Source organism: Callospermophilus lateralis, chromosome 8 (genome assembly GCF_048772815.1).
Source record: "Callospermophilus lateralis isolate mCalLat2 chromosome 8, mCalLat2.hap1, whole genome shotgun sequence".
Classification (NCBI taxonomy): domain Eukaryota; kingdom Metazoa; phylum Chordata; class Mammalia; order Rodentia; family Sciuridae; genus Callospermophilus; species Callospermophilus lateralis.
Genome location: NC_135312.1, coordinates 30,834,838 through 30,861,789, shown reverse-complemented (window position 1 = coordinate 30,861,789; position 26,952 = coordinate 30,834,838). Strand labels below are relative to the sequence as shown.

At 35.3% G+C, this 26,952-nt stretch overlaps 1 protein-coding gene and 1 non-coding gene across 3 annotated transcripts in view; both read right to left on the bottom strand.

Annotated features, from left to right (window-relative positions):
* The window catches only part of N4bp2 (NEDD4 binding protein 2), a 53,970-nt gene extending 47,526 nt beyond the window's left edge, over positions 1-6,444 (bottom strand). The window contains exons 1-2 of one of the 2 annotated variants that reach the window (XM_076863870.2): positions 6,173-6,444; positions 1,228-2,389 (exon numbers count right to left, since the gene is read on the bottom strand). In XM_076863870.2, the coding sequence (XP_076719985.2) occupies positions 1,228-2,389; positions 6,173-6,401 (1,391 nt within the window). In that variant the 5' untranslated portion in view covers positions 6,402-6,444. Of the gene's footprint in view, positions 1-1,227; positions 2,390-6,172 lie in introns of those variants that run through there. The other variant, XM_076863869.2, reaches the window with a different exon arrangement.
* Positions 6,445-19,298: 12,854 nt separating this feature from the next.
* On the bottom strand, positions 19,299-19,484 carry LOC143406573 (small nucleolar RNA SNORA73 family). The gene has a single exon (XR_013092221.1). It is a non-coding gene; the product is annotated as a small nucleolar RNA SNORA73 family (small nucleolar RNA).
* Positions 19,485-26,952: the final 7,468 nt, after the last annotated feature.

The window sequence follows — 26,952 nt, the reverse complement described above, 5'->3', positions numbered from 1 at the left end:
CCATCTACACCTAAAAAATAAATATTTAAAAAAATAAAAAAAGAAAAACAACTGAAATGAGCTAATAAAACACATTCCACAGATAACTATGCATACTCACTAAGACTAAATGTACCCAGGATCAAAAAGAAAAGACCCTCCCAAGAAAAGAGGGTAAACAATGAAAAACTTGGAAAGAAAAAAAGTATAGGCAAATAAAATGTTAGGATTAAATCTCTTGCCATTTAAAAGCTAAGGGAAGGGAAAAGGAACTAAGAAAATAGTACTTTTTTTGGTACCAGGGATTGAACTGAGCGGTGCTTAACTACTGAGCCACATCCGCAGCCCATTTTATTTTTTATTTTGAGACAGGGTCTCAATGAATTGCTTAGGGCCTTGCAATCCTCCTGCCTCAGCCTCCCAAATCAATTATAGGCATGCACCATTGTACTCAGAGAAAACAGTACTCTTGAAGGAGTGCCACTGGAACCATAAAAGGCTACTTCTAACACTGACTCTGGTCACCCAGGCCAAGGCACACACCACCTAACTTAACTACAAAATGAACAAAAATGGATATGAGAAAATAGTTGAGAGTACTGTTTTGCAATAAATAAATCACAGAAAACTTGAAGTTCTTTTACTACCATTGTTCATCCCTTATGCTCTACCTTGAAATCACACATTTCTAAAAATATAATTTAACAACATACTAGAATCTCAGACTCCCAACTACCAGTAGAATTCATGTATTTAAGACTTCCTTTCCATGAATGCAAAATTAATTATGGTTGTTTAACTCCATGATCAAAGTTGAACTCATCTTTCTCCCACTCAAATTAACTCTCCTCCACACAATGTTATTCCTGTTGATTTCACAAGGTCAAAATATTGGAACCAGGGCTGGGTTGTGGCTCAGTGGTAGAGCACTTGCCTAGAACACATGAGGCACTGGGGTTCGATCCTCAGCACCACATAAAAATAAATAAATAAAAAGTTATTAAAAAATATATTGTAACCATCTTAATTTTTTCTTTTATTCTCTCAAAGGTATTCTAAGAGGAAATTTTCCAATAAAAATTTCCAGAGAAAAAAGTGTTATTAGCTACAAAGTTCAAAAAAACAAGTGGAAAAAAAAATACCTTAGGAGTTACTAAACATCTCCATCAAGCAAAGCATTTTGCATATTCAGATTATCTGTTCAGAATCATGCATAATACTTCTTAGAATTCAACTGAAACCTCGTACCTCGCCAAAAAAGATTTTCCTGATCCCGGAAGGCCTCTGAGAAGAACAAGAACTAGTCCAACATATGATGTTGTCTTCTTTCTTACAACTTGAGAAACCGGAGTTTCTTGTACTTGATAAGCACTTGTTCCCTCTTTGTTTCTCCATACCTTTGTTGGGGAAGTGTGAGAAATGATCGAGGGTGGAAATGTGTAGTTGACAGGTCTCCAGTGTGCAGCTGTGGTTACAACAGGAGCCACAAACCCATGGCTTCCTTGAAAGAGGTCAAAAGCAGGAATCATTGGATTCCACATTGGTGGAGGTGGAGGAGGAGGAAGCAGTAAAGGGAGAGGGGTAAGTACTGGGCAGTAATTCATATCCTTCCCCTTTGGTGGTAGTTCAGTATGTTTGTGTGGCTTGAAATTGAACCCTTCAGAAGGTACAAAAATATCAGAGACAGAAGTAGACCTCTGATTCCCACCAGTATCTGGCAAATCACACCCTGAATTTTGCACAGGAAGGTTTAAAGAAGCTTGAGGTTCGTTAGCATCCAAATTTACAGAGGCTTTGGAAAGTTGAGCCTCAACACGCTCAGATTCTAAAAGCTCGCTCTGTCTCTGATTGAGATTGCCACAACCCACGATAGAGTCATTTGTTGGATTTAAAGAACTACTGACATGAGAATCTTCTTGGTAATCATCTTCCAAAGCCAAAGTGTTATCCTTTATAAAACTTTTGGACCCATTCAAAACTGAATGTGAAGTTAATGGGTTTGAACTTACTGTAGAGACAGAATTTTCTAAATTCTCACTGTTGGAATCCATATTTTGCATAGAATGGACAGGAGTCGTACTACTTGAATGTGAATTTATAAACTTACTTGGGTCATTAAAACTATTAACATCTTGCAAAGGCAAAAATGAGTATACTTGGTCATCAGGAGAAGAATTCAATTTCTCAAAAGCATTCTGTATTAAGGAATCCAAGTCTTCAGTCAGCTGCATATCCAGAAATGAATCCATCTTCGAATCTTCACTCTCTTCTTCAAGAGGACACTTCTCCATTATTTCACTTCCTGTTTCAACTGGCTGGTTCTCAGAAGCAACAAAGCTTTGTGAAGATGATTCTTCTATCTTGGCATCAGAGGCAGACAATTCTAATAGACAATCCATGGCATTTTCAACTGTACAACAAGAACAACAACAATAACAACAAAAAAATACATATAGATGTTGAAAAAGTAAGACATAACTTTATTAAAATCCAAGGAAAATACTGGATTTTGCCTTGAAAGGAATATAGAGAAATTTATATATATTCAAGTCATCTTTTAGAAATTAATTTTTTACTAATATAACAAATACTGCATTACTGAAGAAGTTTTAATAATAGAGACATGCAATGCTGTTCTTTCAGACAAATAATAAACTATCATCCAGTATATAGTCTTCAATTAAGTTGTTGAGTAAAAGTATAAATATGTGGAATAGTATGTGTTAGGGTTATTTATAAAGGTCCTAAATTCAGTTGATTTATTCAACAATTACCTATTGCATGTTATTTTAAGTATTGCGTATTTAAGTACATATTCTAGTAAGTCTAATTTATAAAGACCATACTACAAATTTCACTTAATACAAAAAAATTTTTATAATCATGTACTACATATCAGAAATACTTTTTAAAAAAACAAATAAGAGTCTTTACTACTTCAAAGGATTTTGCAGTTTAATGGAGATTGAGGACAATTACATTAAAAAATAATTATATCATACTATAAATTAAATAATGCATCATTTTGAGAGTGTACAAATGCCACAGCAGTGTTCAGAAAAGTAAGGAAAGATTTTACATAAAGGGATATGTGAACTGGCCCTTGAAGATTAAAAAGCAGTTTGCCAAATGGGAGGAAAAGGTAAGCCAAGGTTGAAAATACAAAGCATGTTTAAAGTATTGAGAGAAGTTAGTTGGAGAGAGTGAGTACTCAGCAATATGTATGGTGGAAAAGAAAAGAAAAGAAAACTGCAAAGGGAGATGGGATAAAATTGAGAAGGGTCTTATATGGCATGCTAAGAAATATTAACTTTATTTTTTAAGGGAACTTGAAAAGAAACTGATAGTCATAGCATTTGGGCTAGAAGTTTTATACAAATCACCTCACTGAATCCTCGAAGAATACTATGAGGTATATGAAGACATCTATGGAAATAGATGAAGACAATGAAGCTCAAAAAAGTATACCAACTCGGCTCAAGTCACACAGATAGTAAGTGACAGAGCCAGGACTGGTGTGTCTGACTCCAATGCTGAGCTCTTTTTGTAATAACAAATGAGCAACCATTAGAATTTTTCAGTATTTAGGAATGGGGATGTAGGTCATGGTAGAACACTTGTTTAGATGCATTAAACTCTGGATTTGATTCCCAGCACCACAAGAAAAACTTTTAAGCATCTAAAATTTGGGGTTTGTTGTTTGTTTTTTTAAGTTTTTTTTTTCCTTGATTTGTTTTAAAGAAGATTAATGTGGAAATGGCACAGCACAGCATGTAACAGCTCTGGTCTGGAGTCAGAACACCGGCATTTAAATTCCTACTTGCTGGCTACATCACTTTGAACAAGTAATTAGCTTCCCTAAGCCTCAAGTTTCTCATTTGTAATATTGGGATAATAAAAGTACCTACCTCATAGGTTGTTGTGAGGACTAAATGAGATAATCCATGAAAAAGTACTGTGCACAAGGACTGGCACCTAGTAAGCACCCAATTAATGTTCCCTTAAGAAGAAAAACAAAGAGGGATTGGAGGGGGCAAACCTGGCAGAAGGATCAATCAGGAAATCACATTAATACTACAAAGGCAAGAAGCCCTAAAAATGGAAAAAAGGGGGAAAAAAAAAGAAAGAAAGAAAGAAAGAAAAAGAAAGCAAATATAAGAGGTATTTCTATGAAAAAAATCTACATGATAAAAAAAACAGAAAAGATCAACTTAAAAAACTAGCCATGTATATAACAACAACAACAAAAAAGACAGCATTAAGTAAAAAGAAATACAAGACCAATATAGATCATTATCAAACAAAAAGAAAAGTCTTAAACAGTGTTGGAAAAAATTTAAACTATAGTAGAAAAACAAACAAAAATATGAATGGACAATAAATATAAGAATATAAGAATTAATGAAAAGTCATCTATAAAAATGTTTACTATTTCTCTTTATTTAAAAAACACAAATTAAGGTACAATTTATTACTATTAAAATCTTAAAACAATTCTACATAATGCTGAAGAGGCTGCGGTGAAAGGGCTACACTTATTCAGTGCCAGTGGTATTACAAACCTGCATACCTCATTGGTGGGCAATTTAAGCAGTGTATTTCCAAGGTCGAAAACTGCTCTTACCCTGTGACGCAGAAAACAAAACTTTGGGACTAAGAAAAAAAAGCCAAAAGAAAGAAAGAGGCTATTTTTACCAAGGTGTTCTTCACAATGTTAATTATTCATGAGAAACTTAGATAAATAAGTTACAGCACAATTCCTCACTGGAGTACTAGAAAACTGCTGAAAATAAACAAAAGGTTGTAGAACACTGAAAAACTGTTTATGTATATTAAGTTTAAAAAGCAAAATATAAAATGTCATCAATGCTATTATTCAAACTACTGAAAATATCAAATGTTTATAACAAGGTCCTCAGAAGATCCTGAAAAAGAGAAATAAGTTATTTGTTAAGATATAGGATAATATAGTTTTCTTATGATTTCCTGCTCCTATGTTAATGTATATTCAACAAATCTTAAAGACACCAAAATTAGGAAATAAATGTTAAAGTCACTTACAAAACTACACACCATCATTTCTGAGCACCAAGTGTGTTGTAGAAACCTGGTTTTCTGCACACATACCAAAACAGAATAGGTAAAATATGCTCACATCACAGTTCACACAATGACTAAAAATGGAAGTATATCATGTATTATCAAAACCTTCAAATCTTCATTTTATACTAATCATGGTCAATAACAATACTAAATATCATCAAGTAATTTATTCATCCAGTCAACTTTATACAGTCCCTCAGTCTGTAAACATACTTCTAAACAATTTATTACAAATTATTAATAATTTACTAAGACTTCACCAAAAAAAAGAAAAAAAAAAAACTCAGTCCTCAACCAAAAAGTCCTATAAGACACATGCTATTATTTTTTTATTAACAGATTAGAAAACGAAAGACTTAAGAGAGGTCAGCAGAACTGAAATGCAACCCAGGCCTCTTGAGTCCAAAGTCAATGTTCTGAAACAACACTACTTGCCTCAATTCTTATTAATCAGCTCTTATTTCTGTAATTATAAACAATTACCTAGTCACTCAATAAATATCTGCTAACTTCTATTATGGGTCATTTGCTATTTCAGGGGTTAGGAATATAGAAGAAAAATAAAAAGTTTTTAAAATCTCTGTCTTCATGGAGCTTACATTCTAAGACACTGGCTCTCAACCACATATAATTTTGTCTCCCAGGGGACAAATGACAACATAGGGAAATATTTGTGATTGTCACAACTAGGGGTTGGGGTGCTATTGGCTTCTAGTGAGTATAAGCTAGGGATGCTACTAAACACCCTATAATACACAGCAGAACCATTTACAATGAAGAATTATTCAGTCCAAAATGTCAACAGTGCCAACCTGTTCTAAAGGAAAGATAAAAAAAATAAAATGAAGAATGATATCTATACATGCATCTTACATCTAGAACTGTGCATTTCTTAAGAGGAGAAATTTTGCTTTGTTCTTCTTCATATTCCTCATAATACCAAACGTAGTACCTTGCCCATGGCAGGTGCTTAGAAAATGATAAACAAAAGGGAAATAGGACAGTTACTTTACTATATTACTACTGATCATGTCATATATATGAAGTCTTCTTATAAGACGCAAAGGGTTCAAACTGAACTTTTTCTCACCTTTGAAATCACATTCAGAAAGCATCAAATACACTACATCAGGATCCAGATCAGAAAACATCTCTGAGATACTGGTGAAGAGTTCTTCCTGATCAGTGTTTGTCTCACACACGGAAGGAAGGGTAGTGGTTGACTCCTCATGACTAGCAAGACTGGATACGACAACTTCCTTAGAGTTTGCAGTCTTCCGAATAGGATTTCCCCCAAGATTTTTCCTTTTCCTTGGCATTCTGACTTCCAAAACTAAAATTTTTCCCTTTTTTAAAAAAATTTAAGATGTTTGATATTAAATCATAATTCAAAGAAAATATCGTTAAAAATCTTGCACAATCCAGTGGTAATAGGACCTAAAATAGAAAGCAAGTAAAAACACTCAGGCTATGTAGTTATATTTCTAAAACTGGAATGACATTATTATTTAATGCTAAGAAAGTACCATCGACTCTGGCAGCAAAGCCAAAAAATAGTCGAACAATTTCTCTGTCCAAAATATTCCAGTTTTTCCAGAATTGAACATGTTAAATAAAAATTAAGATATTAACAAACATAATATATTTCAGAACAGTGAATACACTGTGTGAAACACAGTGACTACACTGTTTTAATACCATTATTTCATTTTAAATCCATAAATACAATTATGATGCCTATTGAAACTACACTCAGATGTCTAATAGGCATCATAAACTAAACATGTCCAAAACTGAGTTCCTGATCAAACCCTTTGAACCTGTTCTTCCCAGTCTTTCCCATCTCTGTTAATGTAACTCTATCCTTCTAATTGCTCATGTCATAAATCTTGGAATCATCTTTGACTCCTCTCATCCCACATCCAACTGGTAAGCCAATTTTGCCAAATACAACCCACAAAATGTATCTAGGATGTGATCATTCTTTACCATCTCCACTGCTACCACCCTAGATTCAGCTATCTCAGACTCTCCCCTGGATTAATCAGACAAATCAATCTCCCTGCTTCCACTCTTGTCCCTTCAGTCTACTTAGCTCAGCAGGCAGAGTGGCTCAATTAAACCCTAGGATGGATCATACCCCTTTTCTCCTACACTATCCACCAGCCTCCTGTCTCAAAATGAAAGCAAAAGCCCTTCAAATGGCCTTAACCCAAACACTTGTTACCTCTGTACTGTCATCTCCAGATCCTCCTTCCCTTGCTCATGCCATTCCAGACACACTTAGCATCCTTGCTTTTCTTCAAACACATCAGCCATGCTCCCAAATAGGAACATTTACACCTTGGTTCCTAATATCTGAACTACTTTTTACCCCAGGTACTTATAAGATATATTTCCTCACCACCTTCTTATCATTACTCAAATGTTACCACCTCAGAAACTCAAGTCCTCTAATTCCTTCCTCTTGTTGATTTTTTTGCCTAAGACTTATCTTCTAACATGGCATATGTTCTATTAATATTGTGTTTACTATCCACAATCCAGTAAAATGTAAGCTCCACAAGGGCAGTGACTCATGTATTGGGAATAAAACTACAGAGAATTTACTTGTTTTCTCTGCTTGGATGTAGTCAATAAACACTTCAGATTTAACATATTTTCCCCAAAACCCACTCTAACTATCTGGTCTAACTACCATCATCTACCATTTTTGTCTCCTAACTAGATAGGACTATTGTCCTAAATGGTTAGCACCCTTGTCCCCTAAAGTCTATTTTCAACATACCTGCCAGAATGATCTTTAGACAACCTAAGTCTAATTGAATCAGGATCTGTTTTAAATTCAAGTTGTTCTCCATGTCACTTGGAGTAAAAGCTAAAGTTCTTTCAATGGCTTACCTCCCTGCTGACTCTTAATTTACTCTTCTCCAGACATTTGCATTACTAACTCCCATACTTCCTTCAAGTCTCTGTTCAAGTATCATATTCAATGATTTTTTCTAATTGTCCAATTGAAAATCAATACCCCACTCCCTCTGCCCCAATCTCCTCCCTTCCTGCTGACCACCCATTGCCCTTGCCACCTTCTAACATACTATAAAATTTACCTTTTAATTAAATTTGTGTCATAGGCTCTCCACCTTCCAGAATTGCACTGTCAATATGGCAGCCACCAGCCACATGTGCCTATTTAAATTTAAATTAATTAAAATTAAATAAAATTACACTTTTATATCTTAGATATAAGTAGAATGCAAAGAAATTACCAGAGACAGAAAAAAGAGTAGGTAAATAATGATAAAGGATCAATCCACTAGGAAGACATAGCAAGCCTAAATGTCCACGTACTTAATAAGAGAGCTACCAAACAGATAAAGAAAAAACTGATAGAACTGGAAAAAAAAAAAAAAAAAGACAAATTCACTGATTCAATACTGCTCCAGTAACAATTTACACAATTAGAAAATCCCAAAGATACAGAATTCAACAATACCAACAATTAAGAAATCTAATCAACATTTCTAGAACATTCCACCCAACAACAGCAGAATATAAATTCTTTTCAAATGCCCACAGAACATCTACCAAGGCAAACCATAACTAAGCTACATAACAAATCTTACCAAATTTAAAAGAACTGAAAGCATACAATTTGTTCTCCACATAGAATCAAACTAGAAGTCAACAAGTCAAAGGATAACAGAAAAATCTCCAATTTGGAAACTAATATTCTTCTAAATAATCCATGGATCAAAGATGAGGTGTAAAGAAAAAATTTTAAATATACTGAACTGAATGAAAATGAAAATACATTATATTGAAATTTGCAGCACACAGCTAAAGCAGTGATGAAGGGAAATGTATAGTGCTAAATGCATACGTTGGAAAAGAAGTAACACCTTAAATCAACAGATAAGCCCCCATCACAAGAACCTAGAAAAAATAGAAGGAAATGAAAAGAGCAACAAAAACAGGAGAACAACAGAGAAAATCAGATTTTAGAAGTACAAACTAGTTAATTAAATACAATCCACAATCCTCTAGCTAAAAGAGAGAAAACACAAATTATCAATATTAGGGTTAAAAATGGAATATCATTACAGACCCTGAAGATATCAGTAGACTAGTAAACTACAAACATTCATACACACAGAAGACCAGTCTACCGTAACACACTCAATAGATAAAAGACTTGTAATTTACCAGGCGTGGTGACACATGCCTATAATCCCAGGAGCTCAGGAGGCTGAGGCAGGAGGATCACAAGTTCAAATCCAGCCTCAGTAACTTAGCAAGGCCTTAAGCAATTTAGTAAGACCCTGACTCCTAATAAAAAATAAAAATGGGCTGGGGATATGGCTCAGGGGTCAAGCAGTCCTGGTTCAATCCCTGGTACCAAAAAAGAAGGGGGGGAAAAAAAACTATAATTTTTAGTTAAATTTAATTCACAATTTTAAAACTAAATACACACACACACACACACACACACACACACACATATATCTATCTCAATATTAAATGAAGAACTCTAACAAACATTTTTAAGAAAACTCAAGGTGATTTCTACACAATCTCTCCTAGGAAATAAGAGGAAGGAACACTTTCAATTCATTTTATGAAGTTAGTACTATCCTGATACCAAAACCTGAGGCTGGGGATGTAACTTGGTGGTACAGCTTGCCCTGCACACCTGAGGTCCTGGGTTTGATTCCCAGCACTATCAAAAAGAAAAAGCCAAAACCAGACAAAGTCAAAAAAATACATACCAACTTCCCTCATAAATGTAGACACAAAATCGTTAAGAAAACATTAGCAAATAAAATTCAGCAATATGTTTTAAAAAATTATATACCATGAAGTTTATTCCAAAGATGCAAAGCTGGTTCAATATTTAAAAATTAGTGTAATCTACAATATTAACAGGTTAAAGAATAAAAATTAAACTATATCAATCAATATTGGAAAAAGTCTGACAAATATCAACACTCATTCATAATTTTTAAAAAACCTACCAGAAAAAAAAAAAAAAAAAAAAACAGAAATAGAGAAGCACTTTCTCAACTTGATAAATAACATCTACAAAAAACCTACAGTTGGCTGGGTGGCCAACCGAGTAGTATGGTGGCCCATGCCTATAATCCCTGCTATGGTAAATAAGGCAGGAGGATAGCAAGTTCAAGGTGAGACTGAATAACTTAGCAAAACCCTACCTCAAAATAAATTTTTTAAAAAGTTTGGAGATTTAGCTCAGGGGTAAAGGGATTGCCTAGTTTGTGCAAGGTCCTGGGTTTGATCCCCAATACCATCATCCACCAAAAAATTTTTAAAAAATAATAAATTTAAAACCCTAGAGTTAACATTATATCTAGTGATAAAATACTAAATGCTTTCCTCCTAAAAATCAGGAACATAGTAAGAATATTCCCTCTTACCACTTTTATTCAATATATTGCTAGAAGTTCTAGTTTGTAAAATAAGGTATAAAAAAAAAGAAGCATATATAGATCAGAAAAGAAGGAATGAATCTGTCCCTAATAACAGATAATGTGGTCATTGAGGAATCTTCAAAATATCCAACAAATAAGTTTAGCAAGGATGCAAGACAAAAAGAAAGAACACAAAAAATACAACAGTTACCTCTCCTAGCAATGTACTTGGTTGCAGAATATTCACAGTCACTCCAAAAAACTATGAAATACTTAAGTACAAATCTAACAAAAGAAATGCAGAACTTTTATGCTGAAAATTACAAAACAGGGATGAAAAAAAAAAAACAAAGATCTAAATTCATGGCAAGACAGCATGTTCATGGACTGAAATGCTCAACATGGCAAAGATGTCAATTCTTCCCATATTCATATACAGGTTTAACACAATTTCTATCAAAACTCAAGCAAAACTTTTTTTACAAACATAGACAAGATTATTCTAAAATTCATAAGAAAAAGGAACTACAGCTAGAACAATTTTGAAAAAGAATAGAGTGGGAAGGGATCAATCAACCTGATTTCAAGAGTTCATAAACAGCTACAATAATCAAGTCTGTATGGTATCAGCAGAGTAACAAATCTGGGAATAGAATAGAAAACCCCAAAATGGCCAACATATATATGCCCAACTGGTTTTTGATGAAGGTGCAAAAGAAATTCAATGGAAAATATACAGCCTTTTCAATAAATGATACTGGAACAAGCAGACACTTAGAGGCAAAAAATATAAAGCTTAACCAAAGTCTCACACTTTACAGAATAATTAACTCAAAATAGATCACAGATTTAAATGTAAGAAATACTGGGGTGCTGTGGCGCATGCCTATAATCCCAACTACTGGGAGAATCAGGCAGGAGGATCACAAGTTTGAGGCCAGCCTCAGTAATTTAATGAGATCTTACATCAAAATAAAAAAATAAAAAAGGCTGGGAGACTGTAGCTCAGTGGTAGAGAGCCCTGGATTCAATCCTGAGCACCACAAAAAAAAAAAAAATTAATTAAAAACTGATAATTTGCACTTCAAAATAAAAATTTGCTCCATGAAAAATCCCTTTAAAAAAAGAAAAAAAACTCAAGAGGATAAAAAGACAAGTTACATACTTGAGAAAGAATATTTACTTATTACATGTATGATAAGGAACTAATATCTAGAATACATAAAGAACTTATGAAAATTTAACAGCCAAAATAAACAATTCAACTAGAAAATCAGTAAAAAAGGAGAAAATATTATATGAAAGAAGCATACAAATGGCAAATATCCAAATAAACAACCTTTGATGTCATTGGCCATTAATAAATGCAAATTGAAACTATAATGACATTTACTTACCTATTAGATTGGCTAAAATAAAACAAATTGACAACATCAAATAATGTCTAAGCTAGATCCCTCCTATGTTGTTGATTGGAATGTAAAATAGCATAGTCACTTTAAAAACTTTGGCAATTTCTTAAAAAATTAAATATACAACTACCATACAAGTTGCACTTCTGGATTTATATCCCTGAGAAATGAAAAACTACATTAGCTCAAAACTCTAGGCAAATGCTTACAGCAGCTTTATTCATAATAATGTCATTCAATGGGTAACTGGTTAAACCAAATACGATACATCTATTCCATGAAACACCAGTCAGCATAAAAAAAAAAAAAAAGACCTGATACATACATTAACCTATATAAAATTTCAGAGAATTATACTGAGTGAAAAAAGCCAACCCTACAAGGTCATATATTAAATGATTCCACTTATATAATATTCTAGAAATGACATAATTATAGACATGGAGAATAGATTAGTGATTTCAAGCCTTGAAAAAGGAGTAAAAGAGGGAGGGAAAAGTAGAAATGGGCAGAGCATAGTGGTACATGCCTGGAATTCCAGCAATTTGGGAGGCTGAGGCAGAGGACCACAAGTTAAAAGCCAGCCTCAGCAACTTAAGGAGATCCTAAGTCTCAAAATAAAAAAAAAATAAATGAAAAGGGGTGGGGATGTGGGGATGTGGCTAAGCTCCCCTAGGTTCAATCTCTGGTACCAAAAAAAGGAAAAGGAAAAAGAGGAATGGATATAAATGGGACACTTAAGGAATTACTATATCTTGACTATATCCTGGTCGTGATCTTGTTCTATATTTTTACAAAGGGATACCATTCAGGGAAACTGAAGTAGTGGGGCAGGGCAAAGAGAAGAAGAAACAGTAAGGACATAGAGTTGAGCCATGCAATAAACATAACTAGACTTAATATCTATTCAATAAACTAATAGATAAACTGGGCTGAGGTTGTGGCTCAGTGGTAGAGCGCTTGCCTTGAACATTTGATTTGATTCTCAGCACTGCATATAAATAAATGAATAAAAGAAAGGTCCATCAAGAATTTTTTAAAAGTTTTTTAAAAATTTATATATATATATATATATATATATATACACACACACACACACACACACACACACACACACACTGCACCCAAATAACCACAGCATACGCTTTATTTTCAACTGCACATGAAATCATGCTAGAAATCAGCAGCAAAAGTATAATTTAAATAATAATTATAATAATCAGAACCCAATTGCTTGAAAGTTAATTAAGTACAACTCTATAAGTGAGTCAAGGAAGAATTCACTATGTTGATTACAAAATATTTTAAACCAAATACTTTAGTTGTATACCACAGGTTAAGATATTGTAAAGTCATGCATAGAAGACAATATGTATATTAGAAAAGAAAAATGACTGAAAAAAATCAATAATAGAAGCATCTTATTCCCAAGCAACTGGGAAAAAACAGTGAATCAAATTAAAAAAAAAAAAAAACTATACAGAATAAAAACAAAAGAGCAAATAGAAAACAAAAATACACAAAAGGCAATCAAAATTAAGATGACATTGGGCATGCACCTGTAACCCCATCTACTTGGGAGGCTGTGACAGGAGGACCACAAGTTTAAGGCCCGCCTGGATAACTTAGCAAGACTCCATATCCAAAAAAAAAAAAAAAATGGTCTCAAAAAATTTTTAAAGGGCTGGGGATCCTGTAGCTCAGTGGTACAATCCCCCTGAGTTCAATTCTGAGTAATGGGGCAGGGGGAGGGGGATGATAAATCTCAGCCCAAGCAGGCATGTCCAGAAGCTGAGGCGGGGAGATAGCTGAAGTCCAAGAATTTGAGTTTAAGACCAACCTGGACAACATAAGGAAGAAAAGAAAGAAAGAAGGGAAGGAAGAAGGAAAGCAAGAGAAAGGGAGGGTGGGAGGAAAAGACTTCTTGGTTCATTTTATGAAGTTAGCCTAAGCTTGATACCAAAACTTTAACAAAGTCTTTTTTTTTTTTAATATTTATTTATTTTTTTTTTTTTTTTTTAGTTTTTGGCAGACACAACATCTTTGTTTGTATGTGGTGCTGAGGATCGAAACCCGGGCCGCACACATGCCAGGCGAGCGCGCTACCACTTGAACCACATCCCCAGCCCTTAACAAAGACTTTCAAAGAAAGAAAAATATCTAGGCAGGAGGTATAGCTCAGTGGAAGAACACTTTCCTAGCATATTCAAGGCCCTGGATTCCATCCCCAGAACCACAAAGAAAGAACACTTTCCTAGCATATTCAAGGCCCTGGATTCCATCCCCAGAACCACAAAGAAAGAAAAAGGAAAATTACAGTCCTGTTTCACTAATGAAAACACATGCAACTTTCCTAAATAAAATTTTAAAGTAGAGATGAATAAATTATATGAGTGATAGGTTACCAAATATCAAAGTTACATAGAAAAAGAATAATGCATCAATTTATTTTTAAAATACAAGATTGTATTAACATTTGGAAATCAATGTAATTCCTGACAATAAAGAAAAGTCATATAATCAACTCAATGTATACTGAAAAAGCATTTGAAAAGCCAAATTCCACCTATGACAACTCTACACAAACTAGAAATAAAATGGAAATGATAAAAACACTTATCAAAAACAAACAAACAAAAACCCTCACAATTACGAACTTGCTGAAAGTTTTCCCTTTATAATCAGAAATGAAACAAGAATTTCTGCTATCACCACTTCCATATTCCATTGTTGTAGAGGTCATACCCAGCACATTAAGACTTGAAAAGGAAAAAAAAAGTTGTTAAGAATAGGACATGAAAATACAGAACTACCATTATTTATAGATTTGTGTGTGAATACAAAATCCAAAGAATCTATACATTAGTAATCAGATAATTTAGCAAGGCTGATAAGGTGTATTTGTTTATACTAACAAACATCAGAAAACAAAATTAAATCTGAAGGTCAATTCTTATTTTTTCAGATCTATCACAGCAATACTTCCACACCTGATGGATCATATTCCTCCCGGCTTCTCCATCCTGAGAACTTACTCTCCTCTCCTGAAGACATTGCCACTCTCAGGCTTTTCAACTCAGGCTTTCTCAACTCTCAATTTGAAAACTGCTCTGAGGCTCCAACTGAGCCTGGGAGCCTCTTCTTTCTCACTGACCCTCACTGATCCAGACTCATGGTTTTAAACACATCAACCTGCTAACAAATTGACATCTCCAATAATACTTCTTTCCTGACTCCAGACATCAAACTACCCTCTGAACACTTCTACTTTATGTATCTAATAAACAACCCAAATTAGGCATGTGTAAAAAGTGATCTGATCCTCCACTAAAGAACTGCCCTAACTAGTCTTGAAAATCTCAGCTAATAGAAGTTTCCAGTTGCTGAGGCCAAAAAGTCAAGAGTCATTCTTGCCTCCTCTTCCCTTCACACCTTATATCTAATCATCACTTAGCAAATCCTGCCAGTTCTAACTTCAAAATACAATTAGAATCCAACCATTTCTCATTACCTCCACCTTACCTACCTGGTTCAAAAGCAACAGCATCTCTCATATGATTTTGTTTTTAAGCTTATTAGCTCCCAATTATCTTTTTGATACCAGTTTTATTAAATATAATATATAAACTATAAAATTCACCATTTGGGGTTTCTCTCGCTCTCTCTCTCTCTCTCTTTTTTTCCATGTTTGTGTGTGTGTGTGTGTGTGTGTGTGTGTGTGTCTGTTTTGCAGAGGATTAACCCAAGGCCTCACACATATTAGGCAAGCACTTTATCACTGAACTACCCTTAGCCCAAAATTCACCAAATCTGAGGTACACACAATTCAGTTATTTTCAGTATATTTATGGAGTTGTACAACTATCTCCACAACATAATTCCGGGATATTCCCATCACTTCTAAAAGAAACTCCATACCCTAAACCCTGGCAATCACAAATTTACTTTCAATCTCTGTAGACTTGTCTACCGTTCTGGGCATTTATATAAATGGAATCATACAATGTGATCTTTTATGAGTGGCTTCTTTCACTTAGTCCAATGTTTTCAGTTTACCCAAGTTGCAACCAGCCTGTATCCTTCATTCCTTTTAGTGCTAAATAATATTCTACTGTATACCACATTTTACTTATTAATTAGTTAATAGATATTTGAAAATTATGAATAATGTTGCTATGAATATTCATGTATTAGTTTTGTGTGGACATATGTTTTCATTTTTTAGGTACATACCTAAAGGCGGAATTACTAGATCATATGGCACCATAAACAAAAGCTTTGGTTGATTAGTTGGTTGGGGATTGAACCCAGGTGTGCTTTACCACTAAACTTCTCTCCCAGTCCTCTTATATTTTGGTTTGATATAGGGTTTTGCTAAATGGCTGAGACTGGTCTTAAACTTATGATCCTCCTGCCTCACAGCCTCCCAAGTTGCTGGGATTATAGGCCTATACCACCGTACCTGGTTCTATGTTTAACCTTTACAGAACTACCAGACTTTTTCCCAAAGGAACTGCATAAATTCCAGTTTCTGCTAGCAATGTATAAGGATTCCAATTTCACTACATCCTTACCTATACCTGTTATTACCCTTCTGTTTAATTATGGCCATTCTAATTGGATCTAGCTTTATCTAGTTGGGTTTTATTTGTATTTCCCTAATGACTAATGTTTTCTACCACAATTATAGATGTTTACTGGCACTTGTATATCTTCCCTGAAGAAATGTCTATTCAGATCATTTGCTTGTTTTTTAAATCTGCTAATCTGAAACAAGATTTGTCAGATTCCATAAAATACAGTATCTCTTTAGATTCAAGATAGAATTTTATGCAGCCATTAAAGACTATATTTTGAGCTGGGTCCCTTTAGTCCTAGCTACTTGGGAGGCTGAGGCAAGAGGACTGCTGAGTCTAGAAGCTTGAGGACAGCCTGGGCAATACAGCAAAACCCCATCTAAAAAACAGAAACAAAAAAGACTATGTTTTGGACAATATTTAATGGAAACTTTATTAAAGGCAATGTTAGAATACAACCTTCACAGACACCCAAATGGGACTGAATTACACAAGAATGGACCCCCCAAAAAAAAATTATAGGTGATTTTATTTTTTACATACTACTTTTGGATTTTTCAAGTAATCTATAACATATACATTTTCCATATCACGGAAAAAACAATCATTATCATAAACTAAAGATGAGTTTTGGACTTTCCTTTATGCTTACTTTCATCAGTGTACAAATTATATATCTCCTAATACTCTTTTCTTTCATTTTGTCTGTTGGTATTAAAAAAAAAAAAAATCTAAATACATAGGTAATCTGAGTATCCAACTAATGTTTTGTATAGAGAAAAAAATATGATATACAAAACACACAAAGTTGGCACTACCTCCCAAACACCATTTTTGCTCTATATATCCAATTTATTTAAGTCCCACTTATTCCACTATAAGTGATGTTCATGTTTAACTCTTATACAATCTGATCTCACATATCATTTTTCCAGGAGAGTCTAATATTAAGACAAAAGTTTAAAAAAGCATATAAAGTTTCTTCACATATAAACCTGACCTTAATTGATTATCCTAAAAGGATATGTAAAATAAGAATGAGTAAGGTTTGATATATTTTAGAAATATACTCATATTAGAAAATGGCTCATATAAAGAATCTAAAAGCAGATAATTATTAATAACAATACTATGAACATAAATTCCACATATACACATTTTCCAAACCCTTCTACCTCTAATATTCAATTTTAAACTGATAGAGAAAATAACTGATAAATATTTACTCCCTGATAATCATCATAGCATTCCAGCACAGTAAGCAGAGGTCTTATCAATTCTAGCTTTGTTTGTTTGTAGTACAAGGGATTAAACCCAGGGGCTTGTATATGTTAAACAAGTACTCTATCACCAAGCTACACTTCCAGTCCTTTTAAAATTTTGAGACAAGTTCTTGCAAAGTTTGTCCAAATATGCTGGGTGCAGTGTTGTACATCTGTAATCTCAGCTGTTTGAGAGGCTAAGGCAGGAAGACTGTGAGTTTGAAGCCAGCCTGGGCACCTGAGCACCTAAGCAAGACCCTGTCTCAAATATAAAAATGACTAGGGTTGAGTGTAGTGGTGCAAGCCTATAATCCTAACATGTTTGGAGGCTAAGACAAGAGGATCATAAATTTGAGGCCAGTCTCAGCAATTTAGCAAGACCCTATTTCAAAATAAAAAGGAAGAAAAAGGGCTGTGGTCAAGTGCCCTTGGATTTAATCCCCATCACCAAAAAGAAAAAAAAAAAAAAAAGGTGCCCAACTACACTAGAGTGAACATAAACTCTATAGTGGTATGGCAATGGTCAATACTGTCATTAATGTAGACGTACGAATAATATCACTTAAAAAAAACCTCCAACTAAAAATCTCATCATCAACACAAAAAGTTTCCCATATAATTTTATGAATAAATCTGTTGTTACATGTATATATTGTCAGGACCAGTAACTTTAAATAAGCTTACCATTGTCACTGTGAAATAACATGCAAAAAATAATATATTTCTATAACAAGAAAGATGTTCTGGTGGCTGGAGACACAGAACATTTGCCAAGGACGCACGTGGCCTTGGGTTCAATCCCCAAAACCACACACACATATACCAAAAAAACTTCTATTTAATACTCATTATCAGCCATTTAGGAAGAACAGGCTTAAGAAAATTGATACTAACAACCAAATATATGAATAATAAATTAGCTCTTTAAAAATCATCAAAAAAAAATTCCCCTATAAGGTATATATAGGATCCAAACACACCATGATTCCAGACAGATCAGAAATCTCCCTCAAAAACAAAGGCTACCAAGAACCAGCACAATCCATCTTTACTAAGGGTTAGGTTACCTAAAAGATGATTTCAAGTGTACTGTATGATAAGGGTAAAGCAGATACCAAAATCTCATGAAGGTACAAAAGGCATATCACTACAAAGACAATATTTACAAAAAAAACGTAAACAATCACCTTAAAAGATATTTATATGTCATAAGAACTATTTCTTATAACTGATAATTGAAAACATCCTAAACACTGATGGAAATGAGTATGGTAAAATTATAGCAAAAAATACTTTTAAAAATTATGCAGCAGTTAAAAAAAAAAAAAACAGCAGACAGAGCTCTGAGACACGTTGCTAAAGGTAAAAACCAGTTGCTGAATAATGTGGTTTTCGTTTGAAGAAAGGCAGGAAGATGGATTTCTCTATAACCCTTCAATATTTTCTATAATTTTTTACCAATTATTGTAACACTAGTCTTGCTTAATGATTTTAGAGCCTTCCATTATTAGTTTTACTGACATTTTTTTTTCACTAACATGTTTTCTACATGGTTTGTCTCCTCAGTCGCAAAGGAATCTGAGATGTTATAGGAAGATGCAAGCCCAGCTTCACCTCCGACATTGTGGAAAGAGACTATACATCCTGTGGCAGAGCCCCATGCTCCCCTACACCACTTAGACAGGGCTTGGAGAGAGTGACCTCCTAGGATGTCTACACTGGAATCAACTTACAATTTCATCCATATATGTTTGTCTCCCCAATTAGCTATATTCCTTGAGAACACAGATCATAACATATACACCAAACTAGCACTTAGCATAGTTCCATGCATAAAATAAGCCACAAATAATTATGGATGGCTAACAATATATAAAATATAAATAAGCAAGAGTGGCATTTTAGAGATAGAGAAACTAAAACACTCAATGAATAGAAAAACTGGGACCACATTTAGATTCTCTAAGGTGTTTTATACAACCACTAGCTCCTTTAGGAATTCTAGTAAAACAAATCCATGATTATTTTCCTTCTCATGAGACATTGTTCTTTTAATCATTCAACTATATAAATGAAAGCTTGAAAATCTACATGTTAAATACCCTACAATTTTAATAATACTTACCGTTTATCTGGCATTGATGCTATTGACATGCTTAGTAAGACCACAGTTGATACCTGCAAACTCTACACCTCTTCCTGTTATCCAACATAAAGTCTTCTTACTATAAAATAAAATATCATACATTAAAAGCAAACTCATATCAAATTATAACCTTAAATGAAATCAAATCCAAGAGAATGTTTATAATGTAAATATACATGACATTCCAAAGAGAAAGCCATAAAAAGAAAGACTTCATTCACCGCCAATGGAAGGGTCTATTAGACTCCGAAAATGGTTATATAAAAAGAAAGAATTAGGCATTTTTTCTGCCTTTTTATGAAGAATGATAATTTCAAAGTAATAAAGTAGACCTAGTTGATGAGGGAAAACTTTATAGAGGCTAGCCTAATGCAATGTTAAAAGAACAACAAAACCCAAAACAAATCACCATTTTGTAACCAATCATTCTGATGATCACATAATCACTGATCAAAAATCATCAATTAAAAGAGAATAAAGAAGTCCCTGTTTTATTGTATTATGTTAGAACTGTTAGTGTGTCTGGCCATCAGCCAAGCTCCTAAGCCTCTCCTCTGGCTCCTCCTTCTCCTCACTTCAGTTACCCAGGGCTGGACTGTCCCCTAGTTCTATGACTGGTCTAACCTGTTATCTTTTCATCTGTTAAAGAGGAGAATGAAAACAATGAGAACAAGACAAAAAACAAAATCTGTATGCCAGGTTTTTGTTTTGTTTTGTTTTGTTTTAATCACTTGTCTGTAGTTTCACAAATAAGTGAAAACAGAACCTCCAAAAAAAAAAAAATCATTAATGAATGTTAAAATCATTATTAGGTGAAAAGCTAATAGAAATTAACCTGATGAGCAGGGGATGCAGCTCAGTTGTAAAGCATTTGCCTGTATGCATGAAGCCCTGAGCTCAATCACCAGCATGGCCCAAAAAAAAAAAAAAAAAAAAAAAAAAGACAAAAAGAAAGAATTAATCTGGTGCCAAATTAGCATACAACAGATTACCTGCTCAATGCAAAGAGAGAAATATAACTTGACAATGAAAAATCAATGTCACTACCTGACCTTGATGACCAGATAACATTGTAATACTACAACAAGATATTACATGCCTCTTAATAAGAAAGACTATTAAGTACACAGTATTACTAAATGAAATACTCTTCTCCAATACATTTTACCTAAATCTACTTGTTTGTAGTTTCACAAATAAGTGAAAACCTTTATATCTAACTCCCAGTTTACAAGAATTACAGGGAACAGAGAAAGCAGTCACATTGCATCATGAGGAAACAATCCAGCAACACAAATGTAATATGGTCTCAACAGAGTTACCAGGTCAGTATCACAGAGGAAGAAAGGAAGGTATAGGAGTGGGTGGGAGAGTAAGAAGGACAATTCGAACAACCAAATGCAATTGGTAACAGTTGATTGAAATCTGGTATTTAAAAAAACAAAACAAAAAAGCAGCAATTTTTGGAACAATTGGGGAAACATGAATATGGTATGATTAGTATATATGAAGGAATTATTGATAATTTTACTAGAATGATAACAGAAAATAGAATATGGTTGCCAAGGGTCGGGGGAGGGAGAAAAAGAGAAGCTGTTCAATGAATACAGAGTTCCAGTTTTATAAGGTGAAAATGTGCATATAGTTAGCAAGACTGTACTGCACATTTTTAAATGGTTAAAATAAGCCAGATGGGGTGGCACACACCTGTAATCCCAGCAACTCGGGAGCCTAGGCAAGGAGCTCATTGCAAATTGAAAGCCAGCCTCAGCAGCTTACTGAGGCCCTAAGCAATTTAGTGAGACTCTGTCTCAAAACAGAAAATAAAAAAGGCTGGGGTGGTAGCTCACCAGCTCACTGGTAAAATGCCCCTGGGTTTAATCCCCAGTACCACATGCACGCACACAAAAAAGATTAAAATGTAAAGAGTTAACTACAAAGAAAAAGAGGTGGTGGTTTAGCAGGGAAAGAGAATGTTCACTTCAGAGAAGTAGAGTTAGAAACAGAAAAAAAAAATCACAGCAGAAATCCTGAAAAATGAAAAATAAATTTTATTTCATTGCAACTGCACAATTAATTACCAACTTTGGATCCCCTAACAAATAACTTTACTAGATCTTGATAGCTCTGGAAATGTTATGCAAAATTTACTCCATCTGTTACTTTGTATTCCTCAATAAGAATGCAAATATCATATCTATCCATTCTCCCTATTCAACTTGCCCCCTATCTAGGGAGCTTTTCCCCATTTCCCCAGGTACTCTCTATTTCACCTACACCTAATTATTTGCTTCCCTCATCAAGTAGGCCAATGATATCTCTGCCTCACAAATGCTCTGTCCAGAAGTCCCTATACCTCATCCAACCAAAGTTGTACTCCTGGCTCAATTAACTTTACTTTTAGGAAAGTTTTCTACTCTCCCAAAATCTGACTAAGCACTTTAAGCTCCTACTGTATTCTATGCATACCTTTACCTTAGCACCTTTATATTTATTTGTTTAGACTACTAGCCTAAGCATCTTACAGATACGTGTCTTATTTAACAAATGAGCTCAACAAACATTTATAGTACGCTAACACAAACCAAAATGCCAATTTAGTTCTCTAAAATATTATATTTACCATTTCAGTCCCAGGAATACTCAGGTCCATAAAACAGAGCATCTTCTTCCTACAAATTAAGTACCTACAAAGATAAAATTCATAATCAGAAGAGTAATTATGAATTAGAGGGCTGGGGCTGTAGCTCAGTGGTAGAGCACTTGCCTAGCACATGTAAGTCACTGGGTTTGAGTCTCAGCACCATATATAAACAAATGAATAAAGGTCCATCAATATCTTAAAAAAAATTTTTAAAACTTACACCAAAAAAAAAGAATTACAATGGAGCTGGGCTTGGTGGTGCACACCTATAATCCCAGAGGCTCGGGAGGCTGAGGCAGGAGGATCATGAGTTCAAAGCAACCTCAGTAAAAGCAAGGTGCTAAGCAACTCAGTGAGACCCTGTCTCTAAATAAAATACCAAACAGGGCTGGGGATATGGCTCAGTGGTCACATGCCCCTGAGTTCAGTCCCCAGTAACAAAAAAAAAAAGAATTGCAATGGAAAGCCAGGCATGTTGGAGCACGCCTATAATTCCAACAACATAGAGGAAGAGGTAGAAGGATTGCAAGTTCAAAGCCAGGGCAATTTTGTGAGGCCCTAAGCAACTTAGCAAGACTTTGTCTCAAAACTTAAAAGAGGGGGTTTGGGACCGGGCAGTTAAATATGCCCCTGGATTCAATTCCCCGTAACAAAAGAAAAAAAAAAATTAGAATGGAAACCGGGGACAGTGGCACACATCTGTAATACCAGAGATATGGGTGCTGAGGCATGAGGATTGCAAGTTCAAGGCCAGCCTAAGCAACTTAGTGAAATCCTATCTCAATTTACCTCCCTCCTTTGTTATAACCTAACCAGTAAAAATAATCAATCACAATGTGATAGGAGAACAGAGTCCTAGGGAAATAAACTGGAGGGTCATGTAATAATCCAGATATATATCAAAGAAGACTTTTTCATGGAGGTATTGCCCAGAACTACAACCTGAAAGACAAGTATGAGTTAACAAAGCAAAAGAGGAGGTAAGGAGAGATCTAGATAGGTATTCAGGCAGACAAGCTTCTGTACTAAGGCCTATATATTTAATGAACTCAGTATCTTAAGGGAGGAATGCAAGTAACTGAATAGGACTAGCATATTGAGGGCAAAGGGAGAAAGTGACAAGAAAATGAAGACTGTAACTAAAAGCCAAGTCATGAGGGTTCTGAAAGCCAAATCAAGTTCAGACTTTATCATTGCTTTCACTGAAAGCAATGAAAATCCACAAAAAAAAAAAAAAAAAAAAAAAAGGTTTTAAGTAGAGTGTGTTAAAAGAGATGACTCTAGCTACAGTGAAGGGGAAAAAACTGATTGCAAGACAAGACGAGAAACAGGGAGGACTAGTCAAGAGGCCACTGCAGCAACCCAGGTGAAAGATACCAACCATGAAATAGGATGGTAGCAGTAGAGATTAAGAAAAGGAACAAATTCAAGTGACTATTATAAAAGAAAAAGATACAATAGGGTTCAATGACCAATTGGAATGTGAAAGAAGAAAGAGAATAAACATTAGAAGAGCTAAGAACATACATAACTAAGTGGTAGAACACTTGTCTAGAATGCACAAGGCCCTGGGAAGGAAAAACTAACTACAAAGTAACAGCAAAATTAAAGAAAAATATTTTCAAGAAAAAAAGACACTAAAAACCGTATTTTGGGGACTTGCTCAGTTTTAAGAAAAAAGAGCTTGATCCAATAGATGATCAAAGGTTATAAACATTTAGAAAAAGGTTATATACATTTAGAAAAACAGGATCCACCATTAGTCTAGTGAGGTTTAGTGAAACTAGTACACCCAGGACCTGTTCTCAGCCAAGTGTTAACAATGTGGGTTCTTTGATCCAGTAATTCCATTGATTAGTAGTCATAAAAATCTAGTTAATTTAAGATGGGCCAAGTAGCCCACACCTCTATAAACTCCAGCCACTTGGGAGGCTGAGGCAGGAGAATGGATACTTAGCCAGACTCTGTCTCAAAATAAAAATGGCTGGGGGTTGGGCTGGGGCTATAGCTCAGTGGAAGAGCATTTGCCTAGTATGTGTGAGGCACTGGGTTCTATCCTCAGCACCACATAAAAATAAATAAATAAAGGCATACTGTCCATCTACAACTATAAAAAAGTTAAAAAAAAAAAAAAGGCTGGGGGTGTAGCTCAATGGTAAAGTGCCTCTTGGGTTCAATCCCCAGAATGTGGGGGAAGGGTAGAGCACGGGGCTTCAATCTCTTAATTCCAAATGTAAATTACTTTTAAAGGCATATAATAGATATTTACTGTTTCACAAAGCAAACTCAAGTTTCTTCCCAAATCTTAATGTTATTTTGTATATAAAAAGCTGAAGGCCTGGTGCAATGGCACAGGGACACATAATCTCACCAACTCAGGAAGCTGAGGCAGAAGGATTTCATGTTGGAGGCCAGAGTAACCAATCTAACAAGACCCAGTTTCAAAATAAAAAACAAAAAGGTTAAGGAATGTAGCTCAGTGGTAAAGCACCCAGTTCCTGGGGTGGGGAAAGTGTCAAGGGAAGGCAAAGCTAGGTAGTTATTTTCTAAAATTCACATTGACTAATAAACTGCATATCAAAAGATATGCATAATCATGAATAATCATAAAGGGAAGGTTTGTTTGTTTGTTTGTTTTTGAGACAGGGTCCCCCTGTGTGGCCGGACCTGGTGTTTACCCAGGGTCTCAAGCATTGCATCTATCTACAGGCCAAGCTGGGCTTGAAAGAGAAGTGTTATAAGGAAAATAATTAGCATTTTTTAAAAGAAATGTACCTGCACTAATACTTATTTAACTTCTATAAGACACCGTGCCTACTTTAATGAAGAAAAACATGCCTTTACCATAACTCAAGTCACTTTTTTCTTTTTTTTTTAATATTTATTTTTTAGGTGTAGATGGACACAATGCAGTGCCTTTATTTTTTATGTGGTGCTGAAGATCGAACCCGGGTCCTGCCCATGCTAGGGGAGCGCTCTACCGCTGAGCCACAATCCCAGCCCAAGTCATTTTTTTTCAATACAGTTCAGTACTCCCATTCTCTCCCCTTTAAAGCAACTAAAATCAACAGGTGCACTGATACTCGCAAGTACTGTATGATGATTTGTAGAGTTGGGGTTTTTTGTTGTTGTTGTTATGATTATTGTTGTTGTTGTTGTTCTACAGGCTAATCATTTTTTCTTTAATTGTAGCCTCCCTGCAGAAGAGCAGCCATTTCTTTCCTATTCTCCCACCACCTCCAGCATAGCCCCTATCCTCATATAGCACTTTAAAAGGCTCTGGCATAGGAACCAAAAATTGATTTAATTCTGACCTATAAAAAGGAAAGACACAAAAAAAAAAAAAAAAATGAACCACGCTTGCCAAAACACAAAATACACGTTTACATTTCTTGAAGCGTGTTAAGAATTCTTCTGGGGAAAACTGAGGTTAAAGGGGTGAGTTACAAAAGAGAGATGGTTTGAGAGAAAACACAGGAAACAATAAAAACGGGATGAAAAGGTTGATATTGGCAACAAAAGATAACCGTTTTTGTTTTTTAAGAGGAAGAAAAGGCAAGTGGAAACCAGTCATTGTTTTCTAAGAGGCCAGGTTCATCTTCTAGATTTTCTCCTCCGAGCTCAACCAATCCCCACCTTTTCTGAGTTAACCAGTCTCCAGGCAAGCAGCGCGTCTTGATTGGCTTAAAGATGTCGAGTAGAAAAGCCAGCCAATCCTGCCTTCAAGTCAGAACTGTGCTATGGAGACATTACAACCACTGCATGGCGAGAATGTGTACAAACCTGTCGGTGCTACAAAGATCTGATACTAGTTCTAAGAGGGTTGCCGAAGGGAAGGGAAGATTCTTCAAAGCCATGATCTGACTGACCATGATCTGACATCTACAATTTTTCATTCCTCTAGCTCTCTTAAGGGAAAAACTCTGGTAACCAAAAACGAATGAGAATAAACAGTGTCCCCGGTGAGATGACTCACTCTATCGAAGTCGGATTTCCAAACCGAGAGCTGGGAGAGGGTCCCGAACAGAGAAGAGCTCGAGAATGGTCCCAAAGTTGCAGTGGGGGTGGGAAGTGGAAGCGGGTCTAAGACGCACAAATACTAGGGAAGGGGAACGTCTCCCTGCAGAATCCAAAACCCTTAGGTGTGGAGTGAGTGGCTGTGTGTTTGGATTTGGAGAAGTGAGTAAATAAACAGCTCTACTAGGACTACGTGCTCGGGAAGGTGGCCTCAAGTTCCCAGAAGGCTCCGCCTGGGAAACACCGAAGGCGCGCGGAGGGGTGCAAGGTCAAGCCCCGGCGGAATCGGAGGGGGTGACCAGGGGGGCAAGAGGGGCGTGTCTGGGGCCTGGAGGCCCGCCAGGCACTAGGAGGCCGGGAAGCAGCCGCGGCGCCCGCCTTCG